The sequence below is a fragment of the Scedosporium apiospermum genome, assembly GCF_000732125.1.
Source record: "Scedosporium apiospermum strain IHEM 14462 chromosome Unknown SEQ_SAPIO_0088, whole genome shotgun sequence".
NCBI classification, from domain to species: domain Eukaryota; kingdom Fungi; phylum Ascomycota; class Sordariomycetes; order Microascales; family Microascaceae; genus Scedosporium; species Scedosporium apiospermum.
In genome coordinates, this window is record NW_015971789.1 from 1,234,113 (window position 1) to 1,249,706 (window position 15,594).

The 15,594-nt window shown below is 52.7% G+C and overlaps 3 protein-coding genes and 1 pseudogene across 3 annotated transcripts; 2 read left to right on the top strand and 2 right to left on the bottom strand.

The window, feature by feature from the left end:
• Positions 1-751: 751 nt before the first annotated feature.
• SAPIO_CDS3330 (uncharacterized protein) lies at positions 752-2,388 on the bottom strand (the record flags this gene model as incomplete). The annotated part of the gene is made up of 2 exons (XM_016786144.1): positions 752-1,103; positions 1,349-2,388. The coding sequence occupies 2 exons, from the start codon at positions 2,386-2,388 to the stop codon at positions 752-754; spliced, it is 1,392 nt and encodes a 463-aa protein (XP_016644150.1).
• A 516-nt stretch (positions 2,389-2,904) lies between these two features.
• Positions 2,905-4,103, top strand: SAPIO_CDS3331 (DNA-(apurinic or apyrimidinic site) lyase; the record flags this gene model as incomplete). The annotated part of the gene is made up of 3 exons (XM_016786145.1): positions 2,905-3,075; positions 3,258-4,021; positions 4,097-4,103. 3 exons carry the CDS (start codon positions 2,905-2,907, stop codon positions 4,101-4,103), a joined length of 942 nt encoding a protein of 313 aa, XP_016644151.1.
• A 614-nt stretch (positions 4,104-4,717) lies between these two features.
• SAPIO_CDS3332 (MutS2 protein) lies at positions 4,718-8,355 on the bottom strand (the record flags this gene model as incomplete). The annotated part of the gene is made up of 3 exons (XM_016786146.1): positions 4,718-6,486; positions 6,613-7,585; positions 7,852-8,355. The coding sequence occupies 3 exons, from the start codon at positions 8,353-8,355 to the stop codon at positions 4,718-4,720; spliced, it is 3,246 nt and encodes a 1,081-aa protein (XP_016644152.1).
• Positions 8,356-13,025: 4,670 nt separating this feature from the next.
• On the top strand, positions 13,026-14,144 carry SAPIO_CDS3333 (annotated as a pseudogene; the record flags this gene model as incomplete).
• Positions 14,145-15,594: the final 1,450 nt, after the last annotated feature.

Here is a 15,594-nt window from a genome sequence, read left to right on the forward strand (position 1 = left end):
AGTGACCTTCGCCCATTCTCCCCTGTCGCTGTTTCGCAGATGCAGCGTCATGTTCCTATTAAACGAGTCTCGGTATATATCCCCGAGGCCTCGATGACTCGTGGAAACCGCGACGTTTTAAGCCGAAATGCTCCAGGTTGTTAAAACAACACCTGCAGCTTCCCCCTTCATCTACGAACTACTTCAACAACATCACGACCTGATTTTTCTTTCATTAACGTCTGCAAGAGAGTTCATTTTCCCCACCCCTTGGCGCATGGAAGCGAAGTTTTTTATGGTGTTAAAAGAGTTGTAGCAGGAGGGAAGCAGGGCTGTGGCATATTTTGGCAACCTCCTCAAGCAGAGGATGGGAAAATAAAGGGAGCAGGAGATGGCAGGGATCCTTTTCTTTCTTTTCTTTGGCACAAGGGGGGTAGCATGCTTTGCGATGTGACATCAAAAAAGACAACTCATGTCGCAATGGCTTATCAGCTTGTTTCTAGCTGATAATATTTTCTGTGGATGGAACGAGCAAGGGCTGGCGTTTACGGACATAGAGGGCCTTCTTCGACTGGAATTAATCTTTGTTTTTCACGTTTTCCTTCTGCTTTTGATGTAGACTTTTTTCCCCTTCCTCTAAAAAGATCCTGCATTACAAGACGTTGTCTATGTGATTGTTGATTGTATGGTGTATACCGTTTCATCTCGAGAGTGGTTTTACAACTGCTATGTAGTCTTCATATTCCTCGGCCTTCTACATGAATCATATGCTCTACTTCTCTTGCTCATCCGCCTCGCCGCCGGGTTGAGCGCCCCTCTTGCGGAGGCTCTCAACCGTGTAAAGCAGCTTCTTGATCTGCTCGGGCGACACATCCAGCACCGTCCCCTCGGGAGCCGACTCGTCAAACGTGTTCGTAGGGAGGAGCCACGCCTCGCCGCTAGCGAGAGTGTAGGCTATCAGGCTTAGGGATGATTCAGAGCCGCTGGGGTCGACTGTGACGATGAGCTTGGGCTCGGCGGTGGCTGATATGGCGATATCGAGGGGGTTGCTGGGCAGCGCAATGATCTTGCAGTGTTGGAGCTTGCCCTCGGCAGAGAGGTTCCAATGGAAGACTGCCGGGACGCTGGAAGAGGGAAGAAGAAGAAAGGTTAGCTTCTAAGTGTAAATACGCAGGGTGGAGAGGTGGTATCCTGTTACCTTTCACAAATTACAAAGATGCCAGACGGGGATGACCGTATCCTTGTGACTGCAACATGTTGCACGTCGGTGGCCAGACGAGCCTGGCTAAGGAGATCCGCTTGGGATAGTAGTCGGCCTGTCGGCCAGTCCCATACGAATAGGGTGTCGTCCCCACCCCCGGAGACTAACAGATTGGGATGCGTCTCCGACACGGCAATGGAGTTGACAAACTCCTTGTGGCCTAAACAGAATGACTGGATAACGTAGGCCTGCGGTATGTATCTCGACACGCGAATGTGCTCATCACGATCACACGTAACGATGTAGTGCTTCCCCTGATATTCAGCGATCAAGAGATCCGTCAACATGGAGACGTGTCCGAGGATAAGAGTATGTTCAAACGCCGGCTCCTCGGAAGAAGCAGCATTGCCCTCGTCGTTGGCACCCTTCTGCTCTTTGCCCTTCTTCTCGAGAGCGCGGTGCTGCATCTCGAGACTCCGCAGGTTAATCTTGGAATGCACCGTGTACTCGTTGGCAGCCGGCTTGCTGGAGTCGCGCTGGTGCTTGACGAAGAGCGAGACGGTTTCTCCCGAGAGCGAGACTCGGTCCGGGTCCACGGGTAGGGCGTACACATCGCCGAACTTGTCCGCTAGGATGATGGCGCGGCTGTCACTGGAGAGGGCGATGGCGCACGGCCGCTTCGGCATGGGCCTCTTGCTCAGTTCTTTCAGAGTTCCGGCCCCGTCATGCTCGAAGACCCATAGTGTCTTGTCGTGGCCGGAGACGGCGGCGAGATACTTGCCGTCCTGTGATATGGACAGCAGCACGATGACGTGCACATCCGGCCGCTTGGATATGGGATCTCGATGGACATTCGCATGGGCGTTCTTGTCCTTCTTCTTGTCCTTCTTCTTTGACTCCCCTTTCTGGCCTGCATCCGCTTCGCCCTCTGCCGTTTCTTGCGCGGGCGCATCACCCTCATTGACATCGGCGCCTTGCTCTACTCTCTGCCTCTTCGCCGGAGGCTCCTCGACAGGGCCCAATTGAGGCTTCTCTTCAGCCTTGTTCTTCCCCGCGCTTTGGGTCGCGAGAGCTTCCTTCTCGGCGTCGGGGTGGTTCCATGTTGACAGGGGGGCGCCTCCCTCGAGGTTGAAGACTTGGATCTGGCCGCCTCGCGATGCGAAGAGAAGCTCGCCGTGGGTGGTGACGCAGCTGTACGGAATCCTCATTTTGGCCAGACAGAGCAGACGAATAGAGGTAGATATGCAACTAGCGATGTATCATACCAATTCAGGTCCTCCAATTCTTAGCCCACCGCGAGGTCGAATAAGTGAAGCTCTTCTCTCACGGAAGCATCAAATCTCATTCTCATCTCATCCCACTTTCATCATTCTGAGCTCAGGAAAAAAAAAAGATACATTACAAAATGTACCTCGACAGCCCCACCTCCTTAGATTTTGATTCTTCGCTCACAGCTCGAGTCCTTCACCCGAAATTCCCCCGCGCTATCCCCGATTCGGCCTAGGTACAAACATGCCCTAAGAGCAATTCGCTCTCTCTCAGCACACAGCTTTTTTTGGGTGAAAAAAACTCGCAGGCCTGGAACCGAAGGTTGGGAATTTTGAACTTTCACTTCTTTCACATATTCCAAAAAATCATCTTCAAGAGAACGTCGCCAGTTCTCCCTTCCCATTAATCCCATACCCTTTTGCCCTTAAATATCCTGCCTTCATTCACAAGAAGATATGGGGGGCAAAACTAACAAGGCCGCTTATTTCGAGAAGCTCCGGGGCTTGTTGGAGGAGTACAAGTCGGTCTTCATCGTCTCCGTCGACAATGTCAGCTCTCAGCAGATGCACGAGATCCGACAGTCCCTCCGTGGTGAGGGTGTCGTTCTCATGGGAAAGAACACCATGGTATGTTTGGAAGCATTGTCCCATTTTCCATGCGACTCGTCCGGGCGATTGGGTGTGACGCGATCCCAAAGCTTCCGCCCCAGTCCCGGACTTGGGCGCCGAAACCGTGCCCTTTTATTTCGTTGAACTTTTTTTGTCTTCTTTTTTTTTTTGTGTGCTGCTAACGATGATGTGCGCTGTAGATCCGACGTGCTCTTCGTACCTTCATCGCTGACCTCCCCGACTACGAGCGCCTCCTCCCCTTCGTCCGAGGCAACGTCGGCTTCGTCTTCACCAACGCCGACCTCAAGGAGGTCCGCGACAAGATCCTCAACAACCGAGTTGCCGCCCCCGCTCGTGCCGGTGCCGTCGCCCCCGTCGACGTCTGGGTCCCCGCCGGAAACACCGGCATGGAACCCGGCAAGACCTCCTTCTTCCAGGCCCTCGGTGTCCCCACCAAGATTGCCCGTGGTACCATTGAAATCACCACCGATCTCAAGCTCGTCGAGGCCAACACCAAGGTCGGCCCCTCCGAGGCCACCCTCCTCAACATGCTCAACATCTCCCCCTTCACCTACGGTCTCGGCATCGTCCAGGTCTACGACCAGGGCAACGTCTTCCCCCCCTCCGTGCTCGACATCACCGACGAGCAGCTCCTCGAGACCCTCCAGAAGGCCATCACCACCATCGCCACCATCTCCCTCGCCACTAACTTCCCTACCCTCCCCTCCATCGCCCACTCCCTCATCAACGGCTACAAGAAGGTTCTTGCCGTCGCTGTTGTCACCGAGTACGGCTGGCCCGAGATTGAGGAGCTCAAGGACCGCATCGCCAACCCCGATGCCTACGCTGCTGCTGCTCCTGCCGCCGGCGCTGGTGCCGACGCTGGCGCCGCCAAGGAGGAGGCTAAGAAGGAGGAGTCTGAGGAGGAGGAGTCCGAGGACGAGGGCGGCTTCGGCGGTCTCTTGTAAGTTTTATCTGACCTGATACTGTCCACTTTGCATCGGTTAGTGGTTCTTGGCTAACTTTATGTTCTTCGCAGCGACTAAATCCAATAAATTCGGTAACTGGGAGGTTGCATCAGTTTTAACGACGAAATGGGAATGATTTTGGACTTGGCCTTAATTGGTCAAAAATGTGGATCAAAAATCCATGGGATACAAAAAGTAGTACCCCGAGTCGGAATTAACTGAAGTTCAATCCGGCCCAACCCATGAGCTTCCCCCCCTTTTGCTCCCCCTTTTGACGTGCTGTGAAACTGTGATTGTCCATCCGAGGCGTCACCAGCATTGCACTCTGCAAAACGTAAGTGTCTACACTTTCTTTTTCTGCTCGCCTCGTTCAATTTTTCCTTGTTTCCGCGTCCGGATGATTATAATCCAAACAATCAAGAGCTTTTTAACCCTGAATCTCTATTTGATGACTCCAAACATCACCACCCTATGACTACACAGACGCAATTTTCTATCTTGTCATGCCTTCGAAGTTTTCTTATTATATGAAAGGGTATCATGGCTAACATTACAAAAGTGGTTCATAATACAGGCCGTCTAGTTTTTTTCCTCCGTCATCTTCAACAAACTCGGTCCCTCCAAAGATGTTGTAGTCCCGTAGAGTAGCTTAGATGTCTCCTTTTATGCCCCTATCCCTTTCCCAGAGGTCCCTACGCCATAGTCTTCTCGAGAACCTGCTTCGCCGTCGCGATAGCAGCCTCCGGCAGTCCTGCCAGCCTCGCAACCTTGAGCGCGTGGCTCTGCCGATTAATCCCCTTGCGTAACTTGTGCACGTAGACGAAGCCACCAAGCCCATCCTCCTCCACATCAGTACAATACATCTCCACGACCGACCCTTCAGCATCAGGCTGCCCTGTCCCTTTGCTCTTCCTTTTCTTCTTGCCCTCCTTCTGCTCATCACTACCACACAAGCCCGCCTCCGCCGCCATGTCAGCCACGGCATGGAAATGCGTCGCAAAGAGCGTCCTGCACCGATTCACCGTCGCAAGATGATGCAGAGCCGCATACGCCACGGCAGTGCCGTCCTCCGGCGTGGTTCCTCTCCCGATCTCATCCATGATGACAAACGATCTTGGCGTCGCCGCGCGGAGGATATGTGCCGTCTCCAGCATCTCAACCATGAAGGTGCTCTGGTCCCGGAATAAATTGTCCGCCGATCCCACGCGGCTAAAGATGGCGTCGACGATGCCGAGAGAAGCGAAGGACGCCGGGACGTAGCAGCCTATCTGCGCGAGAATAGTGATGAGCGCATTCTGGCGGAGGAAAGTGCTCTTCCCCGCCATGTTAGGGCCCGTGATGAGCCAGACGCGCCCGTGGGAAGGGGATCCGACGAGGCAGTCGTTGCGCATGAAGGAGCGGCCTTGCTCGTGGAGGCCTCCTTCGACGGTGGGATGCCGGCCGCCCATGATGGTGTGGCCCGTCGAGTTGTTGAGCTGCGGTCGCACTAGATTCTGCTCGAGCGCCAAGCCGGCGAAGGAGGTTGTCACATCAAGCTCGTCGAGCACGGCCGCGTTGCGGCGCAACTTGACAAGGTTGAGGACGACTCGCTCGCGGAGGTCTTGGAAGACGCGCTGTTCTTCGTTCCGAATGTGGAGGCGCGTCTGGTCGATGCGCTGTCCGAGGTCCGTCCACTCCGGGACGTGGAACGAGCGAGTTGAGCGGCTCGAGCTTAACGTCTTGAGGTCGGCGAGGTTGCGCGAGTCTTTCCCTTTCACGTGGCAGATATGGCCTAGGCCAGGGCTCCAACGGAGGCTAAGCGACTGGGCGTTATGCCGATCGCGTAGGGTTTCGCCGAGCTGAACTTTTTCAATAAGGAGCTTGTCGAGCTGCCGGTGAAGTTTCTTGAGCGAGGGGCTAGCGTTGGGTTTCATGACCCATGGCTCGTTGTCCTCGCCGTAGTACTCTCTCAGGCTGGTTGCGCGTTTCTTCGACTTGCTAGCCTTTGGGAGCACGGCTGTGTCCTCATTGGTGCCTTCTGAGCTGACGACTTCTTGGGCCAGAGCCAGCATTTGGCTAGCCTCCGTCTCCTGGATTTCATGCCGATAGACGATTCCTTCTTCATCAACGGCCTCCTTGATTCGGTTGGCGAGTTGGAGGGGTCCATCCAGAATAATTCGGCTGGCCATTGTAGTTAAACAGTCATTCTCCGGTGGAGAGGCGCCATCGGTATCGTCGACGTTCTGTTGAACATGTTCCTCGAGAAGCTGCACAATGTGTTCGGTGGATCGGATCGTGTTTGCCAGCGCGACGAGATCGTCCGCGTCTCCTCGACCAAGGGCGAACTTTTGGACAAGACGCTGCGAGTCATGACACCTCCGGAGCAGAAGTATGATGTTCTCTCGGAGAGTCTCATTCTCGATAAATCGTGCAACGAGATCTTGGCGACCGGTAATAACGTCGAGAGAAGTGGACGGTGAACCTAAAGGGAAGAAGAAACTACTAGTTAGCCAAAACTAATGTTTCATCTGCACTTAAGAGCTGCCGGAGAAGTAGAGTCGAGACCAGCCGCGAGAGGAAAAGAGGTAATTGGGTTTTGTTTGCATACTCAGCCATTCATTAAGCAGCCTAGCGCCGCTCTTGGTCACCGTTCTGCGGATGGCATGTAGCAAGCTCCCACGAAAAAAGCCATCACGGATCGTCTGCTTGATCTCGAGGGCTCTCAGGGTGTTTTTGTCAATGCTCATAATGTGCATATTCTCGTGGCGCAGCGGCGGCTGGAGCTTCATGCTCATACCCTGCAGCCGATCTTTTACGTATCGCAGCAGTAGGCTGCCGGCCGACACCTCACCTTCTGTGAAGGCATCCCGAGCGTCTCGAGGGAGCTCAGACTCTAGCATAGGAGCCCACTCATCCAGCTCCAGTCTACGGTCGCCCTGGGAGGCATACGTTATCACGTACCTATCCTCCGCAAGGGTTGTGAAAATGTCATGATCTTCGCTGGACTGCAAATTCTTGTCCAGAATCACCTCACGCGGACCGACTCGCGAGAGAATGGAAGATAGTGACGACAGATTTGTGGACTGAGTGAAGAAATGACCCGTTGACAAGTCGAGCCACGCTAGACCGAGAGAGAGGCGTTCTCCGTTGGGCGCGGAGAGGGGAAGGTCAGCTCCTCTCAAATCCGGGGTCAATGCTACCTGACCTGGGTCAGATATGATCCCCCTGGGCTCGGGCTCGGGCTCAATCTCCGCGGGGGTTCTGCTGTCTTCCTCTTGCTGTTGCTGACCTTGCCCGTGTTCTTGTTCTTGTTCTCGTCCTTGTCCTTGCTCGCGTTGATTATGGGGCTGAGTTACGTGTATTGCCATTACGTAGTTGTTGGCATAAGGGTCTATAAAGTTCTCGTCGATGAGTGTACCTGGCGTGATGATGCGGGCAACTCGCCTGTCATGCATCAGGCCCCCGGACTTTACCTTATCGGCGGCATTATTAGGAAACTCCTCTGCAATGGCCACATATCGGTTCAGATCCTGGACGAGGATCTTAAGGAATCGGTCTAATTGGAAAAAGGGGAACCCCGCCTGTGGAAAGTAAAAACGCCGAGAAACATTAGAAAACATCGGACGAGATTACGGAAAGACGGAGCTTATCAGCTCAGGTTTTACGAGAAACGTGAAGGGTAGAGATTCATGGGAAAATAGGAGTGCATTATCATCGGTAGGGGAAGGGAATTAGGGTGGGTAGGATACGAACGGAAAAAGTAATAAAAGAAGGGTGAAATAGGAAGGAAAGAAGACCTAGAAGAGGGGGGATGGGCGCATAGGGAGGAGAGAGGGATGGACGTTACCATGGGTACTGGGCCTGCGCTCGTCTTCTTCTGGGCGACCTTGAGATGCAGCAGGGGCCCATACTCATCAGCATGCTCAAAGTACAGCTCGTAGAAGCCACCAACACGGGTTAGTAGCACGCAATTGTCGAACTTTTGCATGTTCCGCCGAGCCTGCAAGATCACAGTCGGATAGGCGGGACCGGCATCCTCCGCGCCGCCAGGCTGCACTTCCAAGGGAGGGATGGCTCCCTGGGGTAGATCTGATAGCTTCAGCGTGGATCTCGTCTTCTTTCCCCGCACAAACTCTATCAGATGGGGGTGAGGTCTAGGTCTCGCCAGATGACCGGAGAATTGAGATGGAAACGCTCCATGCTGGCGAGGGCGGAAATCATTGTGGAGCCACGACAGGCGTCTCCCGCCAGTCAGAGTTGGACCGGCTCTGAGCGTTGATGACATTAAGGTGAGCGTGTCATGACGGAATAGGGCAGATGCCGTACGGTGGGATGCTGACGGAGGCGGCATGGGCCGCGAAAGGAGGGAAGGCTAGAGAGAGACAGATTGCTGGTGTCGACTTAAACGGATGTTTGTTGTTGTGCGTTGCGTGGACAGAGTATGTGTACGTTTGTAAACTACCTCGCAGCAACTTCGACCTTGGGACAGTTGATCTCCGCTCTCGTTTGTCCTTCCCTATTTGGGTGCGTCTCAAGCATGGCCGACCCTTCTTCACTTTCACCTTCGATACCTTCACCTTCAACCTCCACGCGCCTCCGACCAGTGAAGGGAGAGCAGATGGCACCAGGCTGACAGGTGTGTGACGTGCCGATCCAGGATAGTACGATAAAATTATAGTTGGAGGGCAGAGAAATGAAGGGAGGGCCGGAAGATAGAGGGAGCCGAGCACCAAACACAATGCAAGACTGCCTGAATCGTTCGAGCCGTGGGGGGCATTTACTGCTATTCTTAGCAGGAAACAAAGCCAAGGAAAAACGCGTGATAGGCGGTGAAGTCGAGATTTAGGGGGTGGGAGTGATGGGGTGGATGAGATGTTTCACAGGATTTGTTGCGTGAGGATCGATCCAGGTCGTGGACGGCTGGTCCAGGCGTAGGCGTGTACAGAGTAAATCGAAGGAGCCAGGTGAAAAGGACGATGGACCCAGAGTCCCAGACTAACAAGGCGAGCGCACTGAGCATTGAGCAGCGGAAGAAAGTGAAGGAGTTTAGCTTGAAGCCCCAAGACGGGAATTTTAGGAGCGATTGATTGGTGGAAGGACCGGCTGACGCCACAGTGGCTCGGCATTGGTTAAGTGTTTCTGGGGCAGCCTTGAATGAATTCGGTCTTGGGTCCAGCTCCTGCGCTAACATAAGCCGGGGCTCAACATAAATCCCATTGTTGTAACTTTGTACCCTGGTATCAATTTGACCATCGACCCACTTTAATCGTGCTGACCAGTCCGTCGAACACGCTATCAATTGCCGTTCCGCTAACATCCGTCAGCCACTGGGAGCCACTGGGAGCCCACCTGGCAAGACTCCGACACGAAACCGCCAGACGCTGGTCAAATTAGTAATGCCAGACGTCTCTGCATTGTGTGGCCAGTGCCGGCCGGCGAATTCAGAACTTTCGAACGTCGAATCGGTTGAAACGTCGTACTATCATCGGAATTAGTGGCTTCACCACTCCGCGCCACCACTATAGATCATCATGGCTTCATTCCGATCAATCAACTCTATTTGGAAGCACACTGCATTCGGTGGCAAAAAATGGAAACTTTTTTTTGTTCTCTTTTCATAATAGGCAGGGGTTGAAGATGCAATTTCGTGTCCCGTCAGACGGAGATGCGAGCGAATCGCCTAACATTCGTACCTGCACCACACTTCAATCTCGAGCAGGGGCTTTGCGGAACCTATTTTCAGCTCCGAATCTCGAGATGATGATGATTATGGGATGAGGAGAGAGCTCCGGACACGAAGACGCGGTGGTACTACACCGAGAAATACCGGGTGATAAACATTGATGATATGGAGCGAACAACCCATATCATCCGGGGGTCATGATGTGTTCGTGATTTCGAGATATCAAATGGTTTATTTGGGAAAACATCTTCAAGAGGACCCTGTTTTACCCGGAAGCAACTCTAATCCAGCAAGGACACTAACGCCCTGTATCCATGTCATAGTGGTGTTTCTCAAAACCCCGTCTGCTGGTCTGTTGGTCCGTGATATTGACTGTGATCTCCTCCCAGGCCCCCATGTTCGCCCGACCCCGTTTCCAGGAATCGAGTCCCAGTCTTCTCTTCTGTTCGGGATTCCAAAACACAGACACATCCACTGAGATGTGTGTGTGTGTGTGTGTGTGTGTGTGAGAGAGAGAGTGACCACGAAGGTTACGGTTACATCAACAAAAAGGAAATTGGAATTTGTGGAATGGGAATTGTGGAACGGCGGAGTACATTACTACATTCAACGAAGTAATTAAGCTGGCGTGCTTCGTACGCAGTGGAAAACCCTGCAACGTGGAGCAGAAGGTGATGGGAGGGGGTGGGAAATCTCAGAAATGGGATGGGGCGGGCAGAAGCACCCAAGAGAGCACGACCCGTGCATGGCCTGGAAGCCAGGCAGGCGGTTGCTTTTCCAAGGCTGACAAGCAGGGACGGGCGGTCCAGTGGCCCACGGTCCACGGTCCACGGAGTACTCCTCCGTACATGGTACGTTCGGTACGTCCTATCGAGAATGGCCCATGCCCAGGGCAAAATGTGGGCAAACGACAGGCGCGCCATGCTTGTGCGTCTAGAAACATACCAGTAGAACTTGACAAAGCGTGGCTGGCATGAACCCAGTACCAGAGTCCAGAATCCAGAGTCTGGTCCTTCCAGTTTCCGCAAGTCATAACCCTATTCGGTGCAGGCACTGGCACATCCGGATTAGGCTCCCAGCACTCATGCACAATGGCATGGCAGGTAATCAATTGTGGCTCGATTATAATGGGCACTTGGATGACCGCGTCCAGCTGTGTCTCCGTCGCTCGTAAGGTACTGGTGCCGTCTACGGAGCTCGAAGGAAAGTCACTTCTTCTTCCCCTCTCCGCCCTCATCCAATGCTATGCGCGCATTGGAAAAAGGAAAGAACATTGAAACCACCTTATGGTCCTGCTGTTTCTGTTTTATTAGGAATTGGCAGCGTGATTTTATGTTAGCTGTCTTTCAACACAGTCTGTGGCGCTGCCACGCGTCGACTGCCATGCTTGAAAGAGAGAAAAAAAAAATTACAAGAAGCGTCGGTGCCTTCTTGCATATGAAGGAGAGGGCCTCGAAGTGAGAAGAAAAAGAAAGAAAGAAAAGGGGGAAATGGAGCGTTGAGATCCAGGTTGTTATGTGGGCAGATGAAGAGGCTGCGCTTGATACAGATGCCGTCCGATATATGCATCCTGTAAATTGCGTCAAGCTCCATCGAGCAAAATCTTAATCCAGATGAAGTCCAATCAAGCAGTTTGCGCAGTTTGCTGAAGATAAAATAAATGACAATAGCTGCAGCAAAACTAATAAAATAAGAAAAAAAAAAAATGAGAATAATAATATTAATGAGAGAGAATCAGCTCGTCCAATTCTAAATAATTCGAGATTTTGATGAAATTCTACACTATCGTAGGTGAGCCGAAGACCACATTAAACTGGAGCCACTTTCAGAGCCGAGCCGGCGATCTGGTCCACTGGCATATTGGCATTCCAGATTCATCTTCCATTCCACGGAAGTGCAAAAAGAACATTCAAGTATTACTGCTGTACTGCTGTACTACTGCTGTCTTGCTCTGCTCCGTAGGGTCAAGCCGGGCCCTTGGCTTGACCTTGCATCCACTTTCCAGTCCACACGCCCCCTGTCCGGTGCCACCTTCCACGGGATCGGCCGATATCTCCAGGCTCCATCAGCCCATTTTCCCTTCACAGCCCAAACTTATCACCCGACCACCAACCCGAAACAGTCAAAGACAAACCCAGTTCCTCCAGATTGGCTGGCATTGTCTGGCTGGCTTCACTGGGTTCGCCTCGCACACGCCCCCCCTTGGCCCATTCTTCTCTTGTTCCTTACAACCTTAAGGTGCTTTAACAGACGACACCGCGTAACTTACACCACTCCAGAGTCTTCAGACACCCCCTCCTCAATCTCCTCTACCTCATCCTACCTGCCTGTTTCTTACGAGACCTGGGTAGCTGGCTCGTAAGAGGATTGTGCGACATCTAAAATAAACACACCCTAGGCGGAAAAAAACAAATGGAGGAAAAGCGAAGGGGGAGGGAAGGAGACCTAATATGTCCATCCCAGGCGGTTAGCGGAGATACCGCCCCAGTGGGTTGCTGATTTTGTGGGTTATGGGCAGTGGTCAGCGGGAGATAGCCTGTATTGTAGAGGGTACCTCGTGGTTCCTTTGATCCTTTGCGATGATAACCCGGAGTCTGGAGGGTGGAGCGGTCCAAGTCTCCAGTCCTCTCTTCTACCCACCCCCGTGACTTCCTCCGATACAAGAGCGTAGACCAGGCGGTAAAGATGGGCCCCCTTGTGGGTGGTGGACTGGTGGTTGAGCGAGTTTACCATCGATATATATGACCCGGGCAGCATGCCCTCCCACGTCCACTGGACCCCCCTCTCTCACCTTGACTAGCCCTCTTACTCGGAGTTGCTTCTCTTGCAGTATAGAACAAGGAAATCTGTTCATCGTTAACACGCGCACACACACACACAACATACAACATACAAACTCGCACGTCTTCGATCCTAGTCGGCCTTCGTCCGTTATATAACAGTAACGCCGAGAAGCCGATCTCACCAGAAAAACAGAATTGGTGTGACTACCCAGGAACCGTGATACCCGGAGCAGCCGTGTATCCAGGCCATATATATATATATACACACAACACAACCATACCCTGCATACGTACCTCCACACCGACATTCCTCTCTCTACCCACGCATCTTTCGATCCCCAGTCAACCTCCTTTAACTTTCTACGCTGTACCGATCTCTTCCTCGTCGAACCGACAGCCACGTCCCTCTCGTCGTCGAAGTTTTCCTATCGTGTTAGTTCGAATTCGTGATGGACAGCTAGGGAGGAGGGTTCCTTGATTTGGTCCCAATTTCCAGCGAAACTGGTTCATCACTGCCAGATACCCACGCAATAAACCGTTAGTCCCGTATTCGCGATGATGACGACGGCCATAAATCCATTTACTCCGGTTACGCCTCCCCCGGAGAATCAGTCATTTTCACAGAAACCCGCTCCCTTGCAGCCTCCCAACCCTAAGATGGGAGGATTAGAGATTCCCCTACCCACGCCCGCCGACTTCTCGGCCGATCAAAAGACGTCCAAGTTGCAGCAGCAGCAACAAGCACAATCTGGACAGACACAGACACAGAAGCACCAGGCACAGTCACGGATGCAACCCCCGCCGCCTCCCACGTCTCGTGCTCCTACCCAGTCTTCACAAATACCACAAACCCAAACACACGCTCAAACAACACAATCCCCCTCCTTAATGGAGTTCCCAATGGATCCCAAGGAGATGGTAATGGCAACGCGGATAGCAGCATTCTATCAGCAACGATGCCAAGCCATCACCAACTACCAACAGCAGAGATGCCAAGCGTGGGCCAACACGTACCGACAAAAGTGCCACGAGACGATGCAAGCAGCGATGCTAGTAGTGGCATGGTATGTGCGGGACCGCATCCGAAGGCGGCGGAGGAAGCAGAAGGACAAGTTTCGACGGGGCTTGCGAGAAAGACGCACGCAACCAAGGCCAGTGCCCAAGGGCGAACGGGTGCGGCGGTGGGTTGCACAGGTCCCCGAGGACCCCCCACCACCCGATACCATTCCCATGGACCGCGTCATGGATAAGGATGAGGCATCGTTTTCTATCGACGCCGAAATCCCCCCTGATAGAGATACGAAGCTCTTCGAGATGGCGGACAACCTGATCAAGAGTCAGTATCGAAATATAGAAGTACCCCTCATGGGAGTCTTGTCCTTTGATGAGAGCGAGAGCGAGAGCGAGACCGGCAGCATCAACGAGTGTCCTCGATGCAGCGACCGAAGCGAAATAGAGGTGTTGGGCGACCCGCCAGAACCGGTAGACGCATACGAGCCAGAAGAGGGCGGCGGAGAGGACTACGAGGTGGGATACGACGAGGACGATGAGGATCTCTACGAAGACGAAGACATGGAGGAAGCCGACGAAGAAGAGGAGATGGTGTCCGAACTGGTGCACGGGGGTGGGACCGGGAAGGAGAGCCGAGATAATGAAGAAAGCTTGATGCTATGATGGGGGGCTGCGATGTTTCTTCTCCACTTGATTATTTGCCGTCGGAGATTTTCTTCTGTTTTTTTTTTTCCTTTTTTTCTTGCATTTTCCAAGGAGTCGGGTTTCATGAACGATATATGCGAAATAGGATTTCGGACCATGCATGGGAATGTTGTCTATTTTTTTCTGGGCGGGGTACAAGGGACATGCAGGAGACAAGGCAACATACTCACGTAAAGGATCAATAATACGATTCGATATCCCATTCGATCAATTTGCCTCAAGTCTCGCGTCTAGTGTGTCTCCGGGTGCCTTGCTTTAGCTCCATCGGAAAAGGTGACTGTCGATCTTTAACCCTTAACTGATAGATTAGTGATCAGCATCACGGAAAGGAGATATATGCTCTTCTCCGACGATGGAGACGATAAGACCCAGTCGGGCCCTGCCAACCTCGGAACAGCTAAACAGCTAGTCGTCTGGCATCTGATCGATGTGCCAGCGACGACCAACACAACAATAACCTTTAAGTGAGTGACAACAGTGAGTGGAGAGAGGAAAAAGTCCCAAGCCGCACTTACACCGTCGGAATCGGCTTGGAACGAACGATGATTCGCCATTGACCTCTTATTCACCCACCCTATCCCATCCACCTTCAACGATCAAATGCGTACAATTGGATACAGTTGCATTACAGAGCATTCGATGTACTTGATCCATTGTCACGAAGTTCCCGGATTGTACTCGAGTTGTACTCGAGTTGTAATCCGTACTACATGATGAGGAAGTTCGTACAAGAGGAAGGGAAGAGGGAAGACTAAACCTCCATCATGGTCCCTCAAGAGGCAGCACCTCCGTCTATATCCATCTTCCCCCCAAAACTGCAGGTGTCTTGGTCCGATTTATTGTTTCACTCTGTGAAAACCATGCTGACATTCAACGTTACGTCGATGCCTATTGATCTAGTGCGAAGATGCCCGTCGAGGCATAGACGTAAGAACCAAGCAGCGGGCAGGATTGAAGAGAAAAATGTCACAACGTTTATTACTTCATATGGGTAACGACTTCCCCTACGCACACCAAAAGATAGTAGGGCGTTGGCTCAGGGCAGCCCACCGTACCGCCCCGAATCACAGCGTCCGTGGCCAGTGGCCTCGCAGCACCAGGCTTCTGCTCCGCTAGTAGACTACGAAGTACAAGTAGACTGAAGAAGAAGTGGCTGAGGTGTAACCATGTAAGGCAGCTTCTTTGCGCCGTCAATCACAGACTTTGGCGTCAAAGGAAGGTTCAGTCCCGACTGGCGGGTTAGCGGCGCGATGTTCTAGTCTTGGTTCTTACTTAGACCATCTCCTCTTGCTCGGCGCTCTTGATACTCTATTCGCTTCCTTTACCATTAGACCAACCCTCCCCGAGTCTAGCCGTCGCCCTTGTCACTCTCCTTAGTCTGTACTCCGTAGTAGGAGATGGCGGGCCG